Source organism: Trichomycterus rosablanca, chromosome 13, assembly GCF_030014385.1.
Source record: "Trichomycterus rosablanca isolate fTriRos1 chromosome 13, fTriRos1.hap1, whole genome shotgun sequence".
NCBI lineage: Eukaryota > Metazoa > Chordata > Actinopteri > Siluriformes > Trichomycteridae > Trichomycterus > Trichomycterus rosablanca.
In genome coordinates this window covers 22309278-22327297 of record NC_086000.1, presented here as the reverse complement: position 1 = coordinate 22327297, position 18020 = coordinate 22309278, and the positions used below count along the sequence as shown (strand labels likewise).

The 18020-nt window shown below is 38.0% G+C and overlaps 2 protein-coding genes across 6 annotated transcripts in view; one reads left to right on the top strand and one right to left on the bottom strand.

Annotated features, from left to right (window-relative positions):
* Nucleotides 1-17265, top strand: part of ddo (D-aspartate oxidase) — a 29473-nt gene extending 12208 nt beyond the window's left edge. Inside the window, exons 1-6 of one of the 5 annotated variants that reach the window (XM_063007831.1) lie at nucleotides 12337-12395; nucleotides 12709-12871; nucleotides 14675-14855; nucleotides 14973-15081; nucleotides 15168-15344; nucleotides 16188-17265. In XM_063007831.1, coding sequence (XP_062863901.1) covers nucleotides 14684-14855; nucleotides 14973-15081; nucleotides 15168-15344; nucleotides 16188-16746 — 1017 coding nt within the window. In that variant the 5' untranslated portion in view covers nucleotides 12337-12395; nucleotides 12709-12871; nucleotides 14675-14683 and the 3' untranslated portion in view covers nucleotides 16747-17265. Of the gene's footprint in view, nucleotides 1-12336; nucleotides 12396-12708; nucleotides 12971-13599; nucleotides 13667-14674; nucleotides 14856-14972; nucleotides 15082-15167; nucleotides 15345-16187 lie in introns of those variants that run through there. The other 4 variants (XM_063007829.1, XM_063007832.1, XM_063007830.1 and 1 more) reach the window with 4 other exon arrangements.
* zbtb24 (zinc finger and BTB domain containing 24) lies at nucleotides 4491-10438 on the bottom strand. The gene is made up of 6 exons (XM_063007970.1): nucleotides 9872-10438; nucleotides 9556-9808; nucleotides 9304-9471; nucleotides 9049-9216; nucleotides 7212-7293; nucleotides 4491-5402 (listed from the first exon to the last, which is right to left on the bottom strand). The coding sequence occupies exons 1-6, from the start codon at nucleotides 10436-10438 to the stop codon at nucleotides 4514-4516; spliced, it is 2127 nt and encodes a 708-aa protein (XP_062864040.1). The 3' UTR covers nucleotides 4491-4513.
* Nucleotides 17266-18020: the final 755 nt, after the last annotated feature.

Sequence of the window (18020 nt, the reverse complement as noted above, 5' to 3'; positions counted from 1 at the left end):
AAAGTATTCTGGTTTCATTTTTTAGTGCATTATAAGGAAACTAAGCTGAATGCTACTTAGAAAAGAAAGCATTTTCTGTATCACATACTCTGTATGCCACTGAACTATTTACCCATAGATAACTTGTTTGCTGGAATTTCCTTGTGCATTGGATAATTTAGGTAGTGAATGGTATGGTTTGTGTAAATAAAGCTTGGCACAGTACTATGTGTACATGATATCGTTGTTGATTTTTAATATGGATTTTTTATCTTTAATTTTTATTAATATTTAAAAAGCACAATTTTAAACAGTAAATGCTCTGCTTAAAGTAAGTAGCTAAAATTCAATATTTTAATATGTAACTAACAATAGAAATGACTAAATAAACATGAATCTGAGTTAGCAGAATTGTACTCATCATTTAAAACAGCCATTTGAATTATATGTGTATAAATACATCCCCAAACCTGCACAGTAAGTACAATGCAAATTAAAACAAAAAGCAGGGATTTATGAACTGATATCTGATTGTTGTGTAAAGTTGATGGTTTACTGATGAGCATCCCATCCAAATATAAAACACAACAGAGTTTTATATCAACATATCTTTTTGCTTTACTGTTTAAAACAAGAGCGAGGAGTAATTATCGTGGCAGTAGGATGGACAAATACGTACATAGAGAACCAGTTTATTGTTCTGAATATAGATACTATAAAAGGGTTAACTATACATTCTCATCAAAAGAACAGAGGAGCGGTTGCTATCTTAAAGCTTTCATATTATCAGTACTGCCTTTATACAGGAGCATGAAACATAATATCCAGAAAAATAATAAATTTTTGTCAGCATTGTCAGCTTAAATTTATCCATACTGACAAACATTTTCTATCTGTGATTTTAAGTGGTTTAAGTAATACAAATACATAATAAAGTCCCCCCCCCCCCCCCCCATTCAGGTTGCATTAGTTCAGCTAGAATTAAGAAAAAAAATTTCTTAATGCCTGATTGCAAATAATTTTGAGAGAAATTGTGAGAAAACTGTGTGTTAAAAGCAAAACCAAAAAATATTGAAAGCCTGTGACCCTTGTTTCCTCCATTGACACTAAATTAAACCAACATGCTTCTCTAATTAATATAACCATACAGCCTTAGTAAGTAAGTTTGTAAGTGCATCTACAAATAACTAAAAATTTAAGACTCCACAATGAAAAGCAAAACCCATTGTTCAACATAATCCAGAAATGCTTCTGACTTCTTTTGGCTGAAGCTCATATGAATTTTATGCAAAGTGGAATTGTGTGGTCTTAAGTCTACCTTTCAAATTGTCCATTTCAATTGTTTTAATGTGAAAGCCAGTATCTGGGGATGTATTAGTGGCATGGGTAACTTGCACATCTGTGAAGGTACCTTTAAAGTTTTAAGCAATATATGTTCCCATCTAAAGGACATATTTTCCATGGACGTCCATGCTCGTTTCAGTAAGACAATGAACGTTACAGCAGCCATGGCTTTGTAGTAACAGACTGCTGGTGCTAGATGCAGATCAGACCTGTCTTCCATTGAAAATGTGTGGCATTATGCAGCAAAATATACTGGACTGTTGAGAGTGTGTTTATGCCCTGAAGTCGATTAGTGCCCTGTCCAGGTTGTATTTCTATTTTGCACCTAGTGTTTATAGGATAGGGTCTAGACCCACCATGACCCTGATCTTAATAAATGTATCTGGAATTATCACAGTATTTCTTACCTGGATATGATTTGTGTCTTTATTAGGTTGGATGATCTTTTTAATCTAAATACAAGTGCTTCTAGTACTGGTGGTTGTAATTTGGTTAGTTAGTTGTCTACCAAATTGCAATTCCCTCAAAATAATTAAATGATAATATGCTTTAAAGTTTAATAATTGTGATTACGTTTTTAAATATACAGAAAATATTTAGCAACCAGTTTTAAACTTCTAAAAATCTAAAATATTTGTAAAAGTTCATTACCTAATGTTTTACATTACCAAAAACCCTTTATATTCACTCACAATTGTTTTACTGGAATCTAGGATACTGCAAAAATAATAGTTCATATTAAAATGTACATATATTGGGAATTTTTTTATGGTTTTGATTAATTATTAAATATTGTTTTGGCAAAGGTTAACCAGTTTTTTATTATTTTAACAAGGTAGTTAGACCATCCCTAAAAACGTTTAAACATTACAGCTCTTGAGTCTTTGAGGGCAGCATGCATCAACTGGGACAGAGGTCATAAAGCTGGCATGCCTATTGAATGGTAATATTCTACTTCTACAGTTCTCATGTTCTATTGTAAGCTGCACAATATTATTATTATTATTCATATAAAATCATGAAATCAGTATTAATTTCTTTAAAAGGCTATTTGTAAGCAAGTGTGATTTTTAAACGTCATTTTGCAGAGAAAAATTCTGTCTCCATCCCCAGTGACAGAAACTGTCCTTGTGCGCTGATTGGTTGGCGCTCCTCAGGGATTGGTGATCTGTGCTCAGTTCTGATTGGATATGAGCTGGCTTTGCTGTGAGTCAGTTAGCCTGTATCTAAGTGATAGGTGATGTGGAGCTATTTCTAAGCTAAATCCGTGGAGGGCGAAATTGTCAGATTGAGTTAAATGCACACAACACAAAAAAAACCCAATAATAAACTGCATGCCAAGTAAATGCCTTTTTTATTTAATAGACATAATATAAATATAATGTAATATAAAAAATAGAAACGAAAAAATATTGAACTCATTATAAAGACTGAGTTGGTGATGCACAGCTTTAGCTGGGTCTCTTTGATTTTCCTAAAGGAACTCCACTACCAATAGCAATAGGTGATCTGGCTAGTCTAAATTACCCCTAGGTTCTCAAGTCTTGGTGAACAGATGTCGCTGTCAAGGTCTGTGAAGTTATTTAATAATAAAAAAGCGAAACTGAGTAAGAAAGGCTGCAGCCACAACAGAAGCTTGAATAATAAAACTGTTATAAAAAGGTTTTCATCGCCCTCTACAGGTTATAAACATTACTGCAAAGCATCTCTAACCGCCAACTTTCTCTTATTTTAAAATATGGATAAAGTTAAATAAGTTAAAAGTTGTATTAAGATATGTGTCACATATAGGCATATACAGTTTATACAGAGAAACACGTGGTCAAATCTTAGGGTTGATGTTCTAAAAACAGTCAACGCATCTCTACAGAAAAAAATGCATATTTTATTGCAAAATAATTCTTTGACATGTTGAATAAAGTTCTATACTGTATTATGCTGACTGCACTTATTAAAAAGCAAGTTGAACAGCGTTCTCTCAACAGCAAAAAAGTCAATAATAAAGTCTTAGGATTTGTTAAGGTGATTTTAAGCAGAAAATGGTTAAATCATGGAAATAATTTATAGGGGTAAGTTGGGGGTATGTATGTGTGTCCCTGTGTGACATAAAGAAGGGGGAAAGGATTTTTATTATTAAAAAAATATTTACTAATATTTGACAATAAAAAAGTGTTTAGGTCTGTCCTGCCCCAGGTTATGGGAATTGAAGATCAGGGTGGCGAACAGTGTAGATAGGCATTGTTTTTGCATCAGCACACTCACTGATGTATGTTTAGGACATGAATTTGTTAGAAATTAATTTAACTTAATTTCTCTGATTGGTGATTTTAGCTTTAACTTCCTTACATCACACACATTCCCTTTAAGTAAGAAAGAGAACGATTTACCTAACACAAAATTAATAATCCAAGTCTTTGACCTGTATGTGAAGTCTTTTTCTCTGTGTGTGTCAGTGGAACAGCTGCTCATGCAGTTGGAAAACACAAGACATATGTGACAAGATCAGAGCATTAAAGAGAAGCATTAACAGGGTGAGCTGCTGGTATTGTCCAAGCAAACCTGGCATGATACAACACTCCCCACAGGTATGCCACAAAATCTTCTGCTGAGTACACTGTGGGATGCTGGGCACCAAGCCCAGCTTTTACAGCAAGCAGCTTTCTGAACTCTGCGGGTTTAATTCCAGGAACATGTAGTGAGACATTTAAATGTCCAACCATAGGCTTTGTGCTAGTGTCTGTAAGTTCATAAATGTAACACAGGGTAAACAGTATGAACCTAAAGAATTATTTAAACTATGTGATCTATGTGATTTAATGCACACTAGACTAAATTACATATATTTAACTGTCTTCGTTTTTTTTAACAGGTTTGGAAATTAAGCTCAATGAAAAACAAAGATATTGGAAACCTTATAAACATTCTGCACAAATTGAACATAACTTCCTTTTTTGTTTGTTTGGACTATTTACTTCAGTTCCCTTTATGCAAGTTTATTTAATTTGCATCATTTGACATATTTTGGATAATTTTGAAGCAAAATTCTGCCTCAGATGCAATTTTGTCCAAGATGTCTACACTGTCTTGTGTATAAATATTTTCAGGATAAAGTGTTTACCGAAAATACTAAACAAATGAAACCCTTCAGGTTGCAAAGAGCATCAACACTGTAAACCGGATTCCTCTTTATTTAGTTCTGTGGTGCCATGTTGGTGGTATAAAGGTACGAGACTGTACCTGCTTGGATCTGAAAAGTCTGTCCTTGAATCTGAGTACTGGGGATCTGCTCGCTGGTCTGGCTGATGGATATTGGCTGGCCAGCTTGGTTGCTGATGTGAATGGCACCAGAGTGACTCTGGTTGTGCTTTTTAGGTGGCTCCTGTGTTGCAGAAAGCTGAGGGATGCTCTGCTGGATCACCTGAAGCTGCTGAAAGGGTCGTGGGCTTATTTGCACCTTGTGTGGTGTTCCAGGCTGAACTTGGAGCTGCTCCATGGCCTCTTTTGTCAGCGTGATGACATGCATTTGCTCTGAGCGCTCGCTGCTCACCTGTCCTTCGACCACAGTCATGGTTTGGATGTGGGCACTGGGGTCTAGTCCATCTTGAGTGACCAGTGCTAGGTTTTGGACCTGGCTTGAGGGCTGAGTAAAGAGTGTGAGGCCTGAATGGGCATGTCCTGGTGATGCCAACTCTTCAGGGTTACCCTCTGTGGTGAGGATGTTAATGCCTGGCTTTTGAACTGGCATCAGGTTTATACTGTCCACCTCACTGGTGACGACCAGTTGGATCTCCTGCTCGGTGTGAGTGGGTAGCTGGTATTGTTGTGGCTGCAGGATGTTGTGCATTTTCTCAGCTCCTGTTGTGCTCTCATCTGAGGTTGATTGGGTATTTTCCTCTCTTGGCTGCTCCTTGTTGTGAATTTTCATGTGAGCTTTTAGATTGTCCTGTCGAGCAAAAGATAGATTGCACACAGAGCAGGTGAAAGGCTTTTTTCCTGTGTGAGAGGCAACATGGCGTCGTCTGGCACTGGGATCAGAAAAGGACTTGTTGCAGATGTTGCACATATACGGCTTTTCTCCTCTAAACAAAAACAGATTAAAAATAGGGTGCAGTTGGAATGGGTGTACAATAAATGCTAAATCAAACTATTCTAGGCACTATTTGAGTCTCTCTATTTGAGTCCCTATTTTATTTCACTTACACTTAATAAGTAGAATAAGTTTTTAATGCCACAAAATAGATAGCTTATTGTTAAATACAAAGTAAAATGCTTTTTCCTAATTGAAGTCACTGACATAAGTGATTTGTAGAAAGGTCAATGATATTAAGTTCTTGTTTGTGTCCGTTCATTATTTTTCTTACTGGTCAGCTTACTAGTTCAGTACCGTAACCACTGCATTACCACTGTAATTAAAATATAATCTAAGTAGAATGGTCAAAGCTTTACCCAGTGTTATGCCAGAAACTTGTTGATGGGTAAAAAGAGCCCTGTAAATTAAGATGTTAACCAAGAACAAGCAACAGGTTTGCCATAAATTGTGACCTATACACTGCCATGAGCTGAGAGGCTGTTGCAAAACTGGTACAGTAAAGCACACATAAAGCTTGTTATTTAAATTGGTAAAATGCCTTCTAGAGGAGAGGTTGAGGTATTTAACCACAATGAACAGAAGTATATTTCGATGAAAAAAGTGAAGCATTCAAACCCAACCACACTGTACCTGCTGTCAAGTGCTGTCAGTAAAACCTGTGCACTGCAAAAATCTCATCAAAACCAAAACCTACCAGCAGGACTGATCCAATACACAAGTCAAAACTGGTTTTTAAATAGAGTAATCATGCTAAAATTAGAGTTTTTAATGGCATTTTCAAAGAGATTAAGAGGGTGTTAGCTGTACTGAAAAATCAAAGCAAAAGTAGAAAGAAAAGGTTTCCAATGTTTTCACTGATTAACTTCATTGTATTTTAAATTTTTCTTAATTCTTGCTTGATACAAGACTTCAGCTGCTGAACAGTCCGTGGTCACCGTTGTATGATTCTCCTCTTCCTAATGCACCATACAGACAGATCTGGACAGCAGGCAGGCCAGTTAAGCTCACACGCTCTGTATTAATAAAGTTACACTGTTCTTTATGTACAGAATAAGGCCTGGGACATCACTTAATAGCAGATGTCTCTCTGAAATTGAAATATACACCTTTACATCAATGTTACCTTTACACATATGCCAGACACCCATGCTGTGGGCACTGATGCACCCATATACCCTGACAGTTGTTGGCTTTTACCATCTGGATGGTTCTTTTTGTCTTTCATGGAGAACTCAATGTCATTTTGTTTCCAGAACACAAGCTGAACCATAGACTCACATCTGACCACAAACACATTTCCACTGTCTTTCAGTCTGAGATGAGCTCGGGCCCAGAGAACTTAATGGTGTTTCTGTGTAGAATTGATGTCTTGCTTTCTCTTTGTGTAATAGGGTTTCAGGTTGCATTTTTTTATACCCAATCGTGATTCCCTCACTTGTTACCAGTTCACCTGCTTATTGTGGAATGTTTTAAAACACGGCAACTTCAATATTCTATTAAGTTGTCACACTCATTTTGCCTCGGTCACAACTTTTGGAATGTGTTGCAGGCATTAAATTCTAAATGTGTTTACAACGCAAACTGCAATGAAGTCGATCAGTGAAATCTTTTCTTTCTACTTTTGTCAGCTAAGTAAATATTTTAAAGAATTAACAAATCCCATAGTCTTTTTAACTTTTCAGGAAATGGTATTTCTAACATGGACTATGAATCATGATTATTATGTAAAAAATTATTTATACCCTGTAAAAAGGCATAAAATTACTACTCATGACATAATGTAGTGAACTTCATCTACCTGTGTATTCTGATGTGTGTCTGCAAGGTGCTCTTGGCGGCAAAACACTTTCCACAAATCTCACAGGTGAAGGGCTTCTCCCCTACATCAAAAAAGCTCATGTAAATATACAGTGTATCACAAAAGTGAGTACACCCCTCACATTTCTGCAGATATTTAAGTATATCTTTTCATGGGACAACACTGACAAAATGACACTTTGACACAATGAAAAGTAGTCTGTGTGCAGCTTATATAACAGTGTAAATTTATTCTTCCCTCAAAATAACTCAATATACAGCCATTAATGTCTAAACCACCGGCAACAAAAGTGAGTACACCCCTTAGTGAAAGTTCCTGAAGTGTCAATATTTTGTGTGGCCACCATTATTTCCCAGAACTGCCTTAACTCTCCTGGGCATGGAGTTTACCAGAGCTTCACAGGTTGCCACTGGAATGCTTTTCCACTCCTCCATGACGACATCACGGAGCTGGCGGATATTCGAGACTTTGCGCTCCTCCACCTTCCGCTTGAGGATGTCCCAAAGATGTTCTATTGGGTTTAGGTCTGGAGACATGCTTGGCCAGTCCATCACCTTTACCCTCAGCCTCTTCAATAAAGCAGTGGTCGTCTTAGAGGTGTGTTTGGGGTAATTATCATGCTGGAACACTGCCCTGCGACCCAGTTTCCGGAGGGAGGGGATCATGCTCTGCTTCAGTATTTCACAGTACATATTGGAGTTCATGCGTCCCTCAATGAAATGTAACTCCCCAACACCTGCTGCACTCATGCAGCCCCAGACCATGGCATTCCCACCACCATGCTTGACTGTAGGCATGACACACTTATCTTTGTACTCCTCACCTGATTGCTGCCACACATGCTTGAGACCATCTGAACCAAACAAATTAATCTTGGTCTCATCAGACCATAGGACATGGTTCCAGTAATCCATGTCCTTTGTTGACATGTCTTCAGCAAACTGTTTGCGGGCTTTCTTGTGTAGAGACTTCAGAAGAGGCTTCCTTCTGGGGTGACAGCCATGCAGACCAATTTGATGTAGTGTGCGGCGTATGGTCTGAGCACTGACAGGCTGACCCCCCACCTTTTCAATCTCTGCAGCAATGCTGACAGCACTCCTGCGCCTAGCTTTCAAAGACAGCAGTTGGATGTGACGCTGAGCACGTGCACTCAGCTTCTTTGGACGACCGACGCGAGGTCTGTTCTGAGTGGACCCTGCTCTTTTAAAACGCTGGATGATCTTGGCCACTGTGCTGCAGCTCAGTTTCAGGGTGTTGGCAATCTTCTTGTAGCCTTGGCCATCTTCATGTAGCGCGACAATTTGTCTTTTAAGATCCTCAGAGAGTTCTTTGCCATGAGGTGCCATGTTGGAACTTTCAGTGACCAGTATGAGAGAGTGTGAGAGCTGTACTACTAAATTGAACACACCTGCTCCCTATGCACACCTGAGACCTAGTAACACTAACAAATCACATGACATTTTGGAGGGAAAATGACAAGCAGTGCTCAGTTTGGACATTTAGGGGTGTAGTCTCTTAGGGGTGTACTCACTTTTGTTGCCGGTGGTTTAGACATTAATGGCTGTATATTGAGTTATTTTGAGGGAAGAATAAATTTACACTGTTATATAAGCTGCACACAGACTACTTTTCATTGTGTCAAAGTGTCATTTTGTCAGTGTTGTCCCATGAAAAGATATACCTAAATATCTGCAGAAATGTGAGGGGTGTACTCACTTTTGTGATACACTGTAACATGTGACTGTAACTGAAACTATGCCTGATTTAAATAAAGCAGATTTAATAAAGCATATGCAGGTGCTCTTGTCACTGTTACCTGTGTGTGTTCTTAGATGCTTCTTCAGTTGTGCTGCGTCCAAAAACTTGTGCTGACAATGTGTGCATTCGGGTAATGCTTTTCCTGTATGAACCCTGTAATGGCTTCTTAGCTGCCTTTTCTGGCTAAAGGTTTTCTCACATTGGTCACAGCTAAAAGATTTAGTTTCTACAAAACCATAAAAAATAGCCAGTTGGTTTACACAGTCACACCAAAAGGAAAAGGGGATTTTAATATTCACTCAACTTGCTGTACCTGCATGAAGGTTCATGTGTTCCTGCAGAGAGTGCTTTGTAGACAAAGCTTTGGAGCAAATGTTGCAGACAAATGGCTTCTCTCCAGTGTGTATGCGCTCATGAGCCAAAAGTGTGTGTTTCTGGGTGAAGCATTTCCCACAAACATGGCAACTGAATGGTTTTTCCCCTGCACAAAGATGACAATTTATATAACCGTGCCATCTACTATACAACAATAACTGATACCACTGAGCTCTGTCTATAGATTTACCTGTATGCGTTCGTTGATGTATTTTTAAAAACAAATGGTTTTTAAACACTTTGCCACAGTCGTCACAGTGTGGCTCTGTTAGTGAGTATTTTCTCCTTCTGTTTTTCTTTGCCAGCACTCTCAACTCACTAATCTCATCTCCCAGCCTATAGCTTTTCAGTTTTACTGGCTGCCTTATTTCCCGTTTGCCATGCCGAGGTTTGTTCTTTTCTGGGTCATAGTCAGAATCATCAGAGTCTCTGGGAAGGGAATTCTGAAGTTCAGTGGTTTCAGGGAAAGCAACAGATGTATCATCTGTAGGTATTGCAGGTTCAGCATTGGAGTTTTCTTTTTCAACTGAGTCCTGAGGCAGCCGACCTGAGTCTGGCAATACAATCGTGTTTACATATTTTCTTGGCCGTCCTCTTTTGCGCTTGGAAGGAGTTGCAGCTGTGCTAGTGTTATTATCTCCCACCATCGAGCCTTCACTCAGTGCTGTGACAGAACGGCTGACTTGAAAGTCTGCATGAGCTTTGACCAATTCGTTTATCTCTAGAGAACGGGCCACGTCCAACAGCTGCTCTGTGCTGCTCGCCTCTACTGATATGTTGCCACTGTAGATAAATTCCAGTACAGATGCAAAAGCCTTTGCAGCCATGCCATCCAGCCTGTAGATACTCTGGCCAAGCTGGTCCTCATCAGTAAACAGTAAGGTGAAATATTCACTGCTCACAGCCAACAGAGCCTTATGTGCTTTGAAGTGCACATCTTCCACGATAAGTGTTATGTCGCACAGTATTTCTCTTTTTCTTAATGAGTCAAATTTACTGAGGATTGTATTCTTGTGGGTTTTTGAAAAAAAGTTTAAAAGGTTTTGAGGATGAATTTGGGATTGCTCACACATTCTGCTTTTTGAGCAACAAGCCTACAAGTTCACAACAGAAAAACAGGAACAGAAATGAGATTTTTCATAATATAAGATATGATAAGGTGCTAGTTAACCAGATGCTTAAGAAATATAGGTTCATACAACACAGATATTAATACAATCACTGTAAAACTATTGAGTGTTTGTCTGCATGCAATGAAAATGTTATGCAAACAGTGGAAAGCAGCCATTATAGAACAACTACCGACCATAAATATTTAAGTAATTACCATTCTCAGCACAGCAATCTAATTGAAGTGACATATGAGACACATGTTTGCTTGTTACAATCAGTAACAGTTAAAGTCAAAGTTTACATACACTTGTAAGGGACAAGTATGTTGGAGCAGTCTTGGATTTAAATTTTCTGCAACTGAAATAGCCTTATATTTTCTCGTTTTGTGATTATTATGTACTCTAACTGCTACTTTTCTTTGTCCTTGTAAATAGTAGCTAATCTGTCTGTCTTTTTATGTTTATGTTTGTTTGTTTGTTTATTAGGATTTTAATGTCACGTTTTACACTTTGGTTACATTCATGACAGAACAGGTAGTTACTCATTACACAAGGTCTTTCAGTTCTCAAGGTTATATCGAACACAGTCATGGACAATTTAGTGTCTCCAATTCACCTCACTTGCATGTCTTTGGACTGTGGGAGGAAACCGGAGCACCCGGAGTAAACCCACACGGACACAGGGAGAACATGCAAACTCCACACAGAAAGGACCTGGACCGCCCCACCTGGGGATTGAACCCAGGACCTTCTTTATGTTTTTGCAATCAGGAACAAACTACTTGAGCTGGTACTGATGCCAGAACTTCTGTCTTATGCAACAGCATCTGAAGCCCATGTTGTAGAAATGTTTCATGTTTCAGCAGCTTCTAATTCATGACCTGTTGGATTATGCCTGACCAGCCAGGTAAATCTCCCCTCTGCAATAGGTTAGAGTTTGGGTTTTCTTTCAGACCTTGGTGAGAGATCCTTCTTTTATGTACTTTGTAATGAACAAAATCAAACTAGCTCATTTTTGCAGGCAGAGAAGCCATTAGATTCAGTAAATCAAAATCACTAACAAGGAATAAGATGGCTTTGCCAAAAAAAAGATAAATGGCATGACAAAACTTTCTACACAACCTAATTATTTAACATTATAAGCTGTTGTATGTGTATGCAGTATTTTAAGAAAACCTTGAAAAAAATCTAATTTATTAAAGTCTTTCAATTTCAAATTCAAAGAATACCATAACATACATTTTCCAATATGTATATTATAGTATTATACCTGTACCCTGGGTCAAACCTAAGAATAAAAAAGATGGCAAAATATAAGTTTATTACCTCCAATATAACAAGTTAATGTAATGAATATAGATAGATAGATAGATAGATAGATAGATAGATAGATAGATAGATAGATAGATAGACAGACATAATTTGGATTTTCTTAATGTCAGCAGAAGTCTCCATTATTTTAAAGAAACGCTGGTTGTTAAGGTAAAAAAATTAAGAACACATTTTAACAGAATTATTAAAACAATTTGGTTAAAGCAAGATTATCATGAGACACTGGCTGGTTATCATTTGTCCTTATCACATTAAAAACATGCATTCAGGAGCTAAAACTGCACATGCTTTACATTGCATAAATGATAACATGGAAGATTCATTTTCTAAATACCAATTATTTAGTAATATGATGGTTTTTATACAAGTGACCCTTTGCCCAAGTGCACTTTGCACTCTGATCTGCAGGGTAAGCACTTAATGCCTATAATGAGCATGTCCTGGAAGTCCAAAGAAAAATCAGAAGACGGTTTATGGGAGACTTTAGTCATATCTTTGTTTAATTAAAACTTTTAAGTCACATTAACGTGCATTCTAAAAGCGTTCTAAAGCAGCCATTATACTATTTGCTTTAACACATATCTAGGTAAGCATCTCAATTATTTCTATGTAAAGCTGACGGGTGGATGGATTTCCCATCTCGTAAACATGGTTTCGTTCCAAACCGCATACTGTATTTCTTAATAAGGGATACTACCAATAATGTTGTCATTGTTTTTGCTTACTATTTAGTGCGTATTGAGTGGTTTAGAACGCAGCCCTTGAATGCGCGCTAGGGCGATACTAACAGAAAAAGAAACTGTGGAGCCTTTTCTTTAAACTGACACACCTAAAAAAACATGTTTAAGCAGGCGGAGAGTTTGATACCTCTTTCTATTATTTGTGTACATTTATTTTAGCACCCGGCCGAGACACTACAGTAACCTGTTATATAAAGCTTTCAGGACCTTACCGTACACAGACAGCCAGAACTGTGGAACTATCACGAGACTTGAAATTGTACCATACGTAGCTGACACTGGTGCCCTCTAACGGCAGGGAGTCTTTACAACGCAACCGTTCGTAAGTGCGTATTGAAGTTCTATTGCTAGTTTTGATTTTCCTACAACGCTCACCCTACCAAGCTGTTCCAGAATAAGTCAGAGTAATTTTACAGACAAGGTAACCAGTCTTAATGAATACACAGGCACACTATTTAGAGTGGGCTGCCAACCGTCCCGTAAAATACGGAATCGTTCCTTATTTGGAAACTAAACGTCGTGTTCTGTATTGAACTGAGACGGGACGCGCTTTGTTCTGTACCTTATCAATGGGAGAGAAATGCTGCAGATTAGACTGAGACAGGCCGATATGTATGAAACAGAAGGAAACTGCCGCTACCGTGGGAATTAGAACGCGTTTGGTTATTATTTTAAGTAGTGTTCACTTTTAGTGTTAATAACGCCGTGTGTGCGCAGGCATATCAGCATAACAACCTGTTTATTACTCAGCTGTTTGAGTAGCTCAGTGGGCAGAGTGCATCGTGCATGTTTTTCCATCGTAGGTTCGAATCCGGCTTAGGCAACGCAGTCCAGAACCCAGGCTGCATGTCAGTGTGAAAATGGATTATGTAAAAATGTTGTTTGCACTATTGAGAAAATTTTTTACATGATGTTCTTTATGTTGTTTTGCCTAAAATATGGTTCTGATTTATTATTATAAAGAATGAAAATAATATATGTTAAACAGCCTAAATAAAACATTTTGATAATGTTCCTATGATGGTGTAAGACCCGTTATATTTTTTATAGATGCAACCCTAACTGAGAGGAAGGGGAATGGCTGAAGCCCGGCAATGGATTGAGACCATTTTCCTCGGTCAATGGATATAATATAGTGCTTACATTTCTCTGCAATCATCAAATTTCAATACTGTTAAGCCTTTGTAAAAATGCTTTTTATTTTTTACGAACAGGTCAACATTATTCAGCACTATATACCATGTAGAACTTGTGTGATATTATTCATATGATTAAAGCTGTTCTGGACTCAAAAATTGCCCCACTCTTTATTAGCTTATTAAAAATAATATAATATGCATTTTTTAACAAGACAAAGCCAAACGTTGCACACATTACAAATGCACGGCTGTAGAAGAAGATTGTATGGGTACTGGACTGACCTGCCCGCGGAGTCCTGACCTGTCCCTATAAAGAATGTGTTGAAAATTTTGAAATGAAAAATGTGATGACCTCATTCTGTTGCATACCTTAAGACATGTTATCATCTGTGCCAAAACATTTTGTGTGCTTCTGAGAAGGAATGGCAACATAACAAAGTGGTAAATGCTTTACAGTCCCAATTTGTAGAATGTGTTGCAGGCCTAAAATGCAGGAACTGAGATATATTAACATATGAAATTAAGTTGACCAAACAAAACATTAAATATCTTGGGCAGTTGTAGCCTAGCGGTTAAGGTACTGGACTAGTAATCAGAAGGTTGCTGGTTCAAGCCACACCACTGCCAGGTTGTCACTGTTGGGCCCTTAAGCAAGGCTCTTAACCCTCAATTGCTTAGACAATATACTGTCATGGTACTGTAAGTCGCTTTGAATAAAAGTGTCTGCTAAATGCTGAAAATGTAAATGTATACTGTCTGCAAAATTCAATTATAATCCATTTAAACTGTTATCTTCCATACTGCCCCAACCTTTTCTGATTTGGAGCTGTATATTCAATAAAATTAATATACTTAATAAATAATACAAATTAAAATTGGAATGGTAAATTATAAGTCATAACGGTTTTTTTATAAGGTATTGCTTACTTACTTTACCACATTTACATATTTGAATTACCTACATATTGTATCTTTTTGGCAATCAGAATTTCAACATGAAGGGGCTGAAAGCTGTCGTCATAGGTGCAGGTGTGGTTGGCATGTCTTCAGCAGTGTGTATAGCTGAGGCTCTCCCTTACTGCTCCGTCACCATATTGGCTAAGAACTTCTCTCCAGACACTACCAGTGACCTAGCTGCTGGAATTCTTCTGCCCCAACAGAATCCAGGTAGGAAGCCTTGAGTTAAATCAGGTTTTAAATTAAAAAAAAAGATACGTTTATATTTTAAAATTGAAACTAGCATTCCAAAATGCTGTGATAGATTACTGTCCCTCTGATATCCAGATATCCCTGTGGAACATCAGCGGCGTTGGTTTAAAGGCACGTTTGATCACCTGCTAGGCATTGTTCAATCACCACAGGCTTCAGAAGCAGGAGTGTTGCTAAGTTCAGGGTACTGTGGAATTGTTCTGTCATCACAGATCAGTTATTTTATGCTGTGTGTTAAATACTGTATTTACAAGTTTTGTTTTCTTTCAGATACCAATTATTTAAGGAGGTCCCTAGTAACAAAAAACCCTACTGGTCTGATTCTTTGTTTGGATTACGCACCATGACAGATAGTGAAATGAAGCAATTCCCAAATCATAAGTTTGGTCAAGCTATAACTACTATTAAGTGTGAATCCCTCACATACCTGCCATGGCTAAAGCAAAGGTAAGTATTTTATCCTCATGTCTTTAAAGCTGTTTTTTTACACTTTTCTCTGTCCATTTTGAACTTTACATTCTCTGTAAATTTCATTCATGTATATAAACACATCTGTGTGCAAGTACTTTTATCTAAAATCAATTATGTAACATCAGTTTTATTATTATTCTTTCATTTTGGCCGCTCCTGTATTAGGGGTTGCCACAGTGGATCATTCCGGTTCGCATACCTGATTTGGCTTTTTGTGACAAAATATGCTAGTTGCTTTGTCCAAAAGTTTTTCAGTGTTGTTGTTATTAAAAAGTAAATACTGAAGTGGATTTTTTTCTGACTGACTGCCCGTCGGTCCGAATGACCATCTTTGGGATGATATGAGGTTAGGGCACCATAAAGAACTTTAGAGTTTGACTTTGCTCTGTGCATAGTGTCACAATCATGCTGAAACAGGAGAAAGCCTTCCCTAAACTGCTTCCACAATTTGAAAGCATATAATACACATACACACACACACTATATGACCAGAAGTATGTGGACACCTGACTATGATCTTGTTGGACATCCCATTTTACAATGGCTTCTGCTCTCCTGGAGAGGCTTTTAATGATATGGCTTGTATTTGACATTACAGTTCATCCCAAAGGTGTTCAACAGGGTTGAGGTAACAAATTTGCAAAACCATGATTTAATGAACCCTGCTTTGTGCACAGGGGCACAGTTATGCTAAAACAGGAAAGAGAAATCCATCTGTTGCCTCAAAGTTTTTAAAGTGTTGGTTGCTCCTTTATTTATCCTTTTGATTTTGTCTGTGGTGTAGTGATTACACCAGATTTTGATCTGTTCTCTAAAAAGATTTCTAAAAGCTGGTGGACAAATCCAACAACAGGAGGTGACAGACCTTCAGCAGCTTGCCCAGACCTATGATGTCATGGTGAACTGCTCAGGCCTAGGCTCCCGTTTCTTAGTGGGGGATGAACAGGTCTATCCAGTGCGAGGCCAGATACTTAAAGTTAGCGCTCCATGGCTGAAGAACTTTTTCCGAGACAACGATGGAAATACCTACATCTACCCAGGCATTGACTCTGTGACTCTGGGGGCGACGCAGCAGATCAACGACTGGAGTCTTGAGGTGGATAAGCAAGATAGTGAGGGCATCCTTAAGCGCTGCAGTGATATGGTACCAGCACTGAGGAGCAGTGTGGTCCTGGAAGAGTGTGTGGGTCTAAGGCCTGGCAGGAGGATCATCCGTCTGGAAAGAGAGTGGCTAATAATTCAGGATCGCCAGGTGCTGCTGGTGCACAACTACGGTCACGCTTCCTGGGGCATCTCTTTGAGTTGGGGCACTGCACTAGAGGCATTGGACCTGGTGAGGCAGGGTCTGTATGAGAAACCACCCTGGGCCAGACTGTAAATGCAGATCCATACAAGTCCTTAATTACTAATGCCACTGATAAAAATTACAAATGCCACTGAAATTACAATGAAATTTCCTTACACAATGGCAAACCACACATATTCTAAATAGCACTTGTAGGTGTGTAAAAATTAAACGTAAACACAAAATACAAATATATTAGTAAGCCAATTAATAACAATTCCATACACATTTACCAAAGTAATCTAATTCCATTATCACTGTAGATTCAGTAATGACAGAATACACAAGAATCCAACATAAATCATAATTGAAAACGTGTGTTTATTGTAGCCTACATTACTGCATATATACTGCAAATGCAGTAAAGCAAAGATGTGATGCTATATAATTATTTTCCTTTGATTAGAATGGAATAAACATTGTTGTCTTTTAGAGTTGTAATGTTTATTCAGAGTGATCTACTAACTGAAAAATCACCAGTGAAGTTAGCAAGTTTGGTTGTGCACTGTCACAGTAAATTGAGTTGCTTGAATAAATATCTTTGTCACATCATTTTTATTTGTCTTTATTTGTTTATGTCTTTATTTGTCTGCTGCTTATTTGCCCTGGGGTCGATTCCCTTGCCAGGCAGCCAGGGTCCTTTTTGTGTGGAGTTTACATGTTCTCCCCTTGTCATGAGCTCCGGTCTCCTCCCACAATACAAAGAGATGTAAGGTCACCTACTGGCTGCCTGGCAAGGGAATCGACCCCAGGAGATTGGAGAAACAAAATTGCCTGTGATGATGTTTCACATTGAAATAATGAATGTAAACAAAGCATAAAACATGATGTTAATACATTTACATATTACATGTGTTAAATAAATAATTCAGGCCTTTCAAATCAATGAACCAGATTTGGGTAGTTCAAGTGATGAAGCATGCCACTGGCCTGCCCATGCATTCAACAAACAAGTGATGTAAGAATGCATGGGAAATTACCCCATATGATGAAGCCCTTTCTTAAAATCTGTTGCAGTCCAGTAAAAAAGAACTTTAAAAAGAATTATTTTAAAGTGACCAACATATCAAAATATACAAATAATATATGTTGGTAAGTTTTGCACACAAGCAAATACTTGCAGGGCAGCACCCAGCATCTAGAAGCCCAGGGCCTGTCACCAGAAACCCAATTAGCTAACTTCTAGTATACTGTATTGTTTATGAGTACAAACTAAATTAACTTAAATGTCAGATTTTATTAACATTTTCAAATTTTTACTAATTTACTATATAGTGGACAGCCTGGTCAAATGCATATTCAGGACA

Bases quoted from the DNA above. Each gene is read 5' to 3' on its own strand.
- zbtb24 (XM_063007970.1), bottom strand. From the start codon at position 10,438: ATGTGTGAGCAATCCCAAATTCATCCTCAAAACCTTTTAAACTTTTTT. The intron at 9,472-9,555 runs GTAAATCTATAG...ATCTTTGTGCAG, and splicing joins ACATCAACGAACGCATACAG to GGGAAAAACCATTCAGTTGC. The intron at 7,294-9,048 runs GTAACAGTGACA...TTTTTGATGTAG, and splicing joins GCATCTAAGAACACACACAG to GGGAGAAGCCCTTCACCTGT.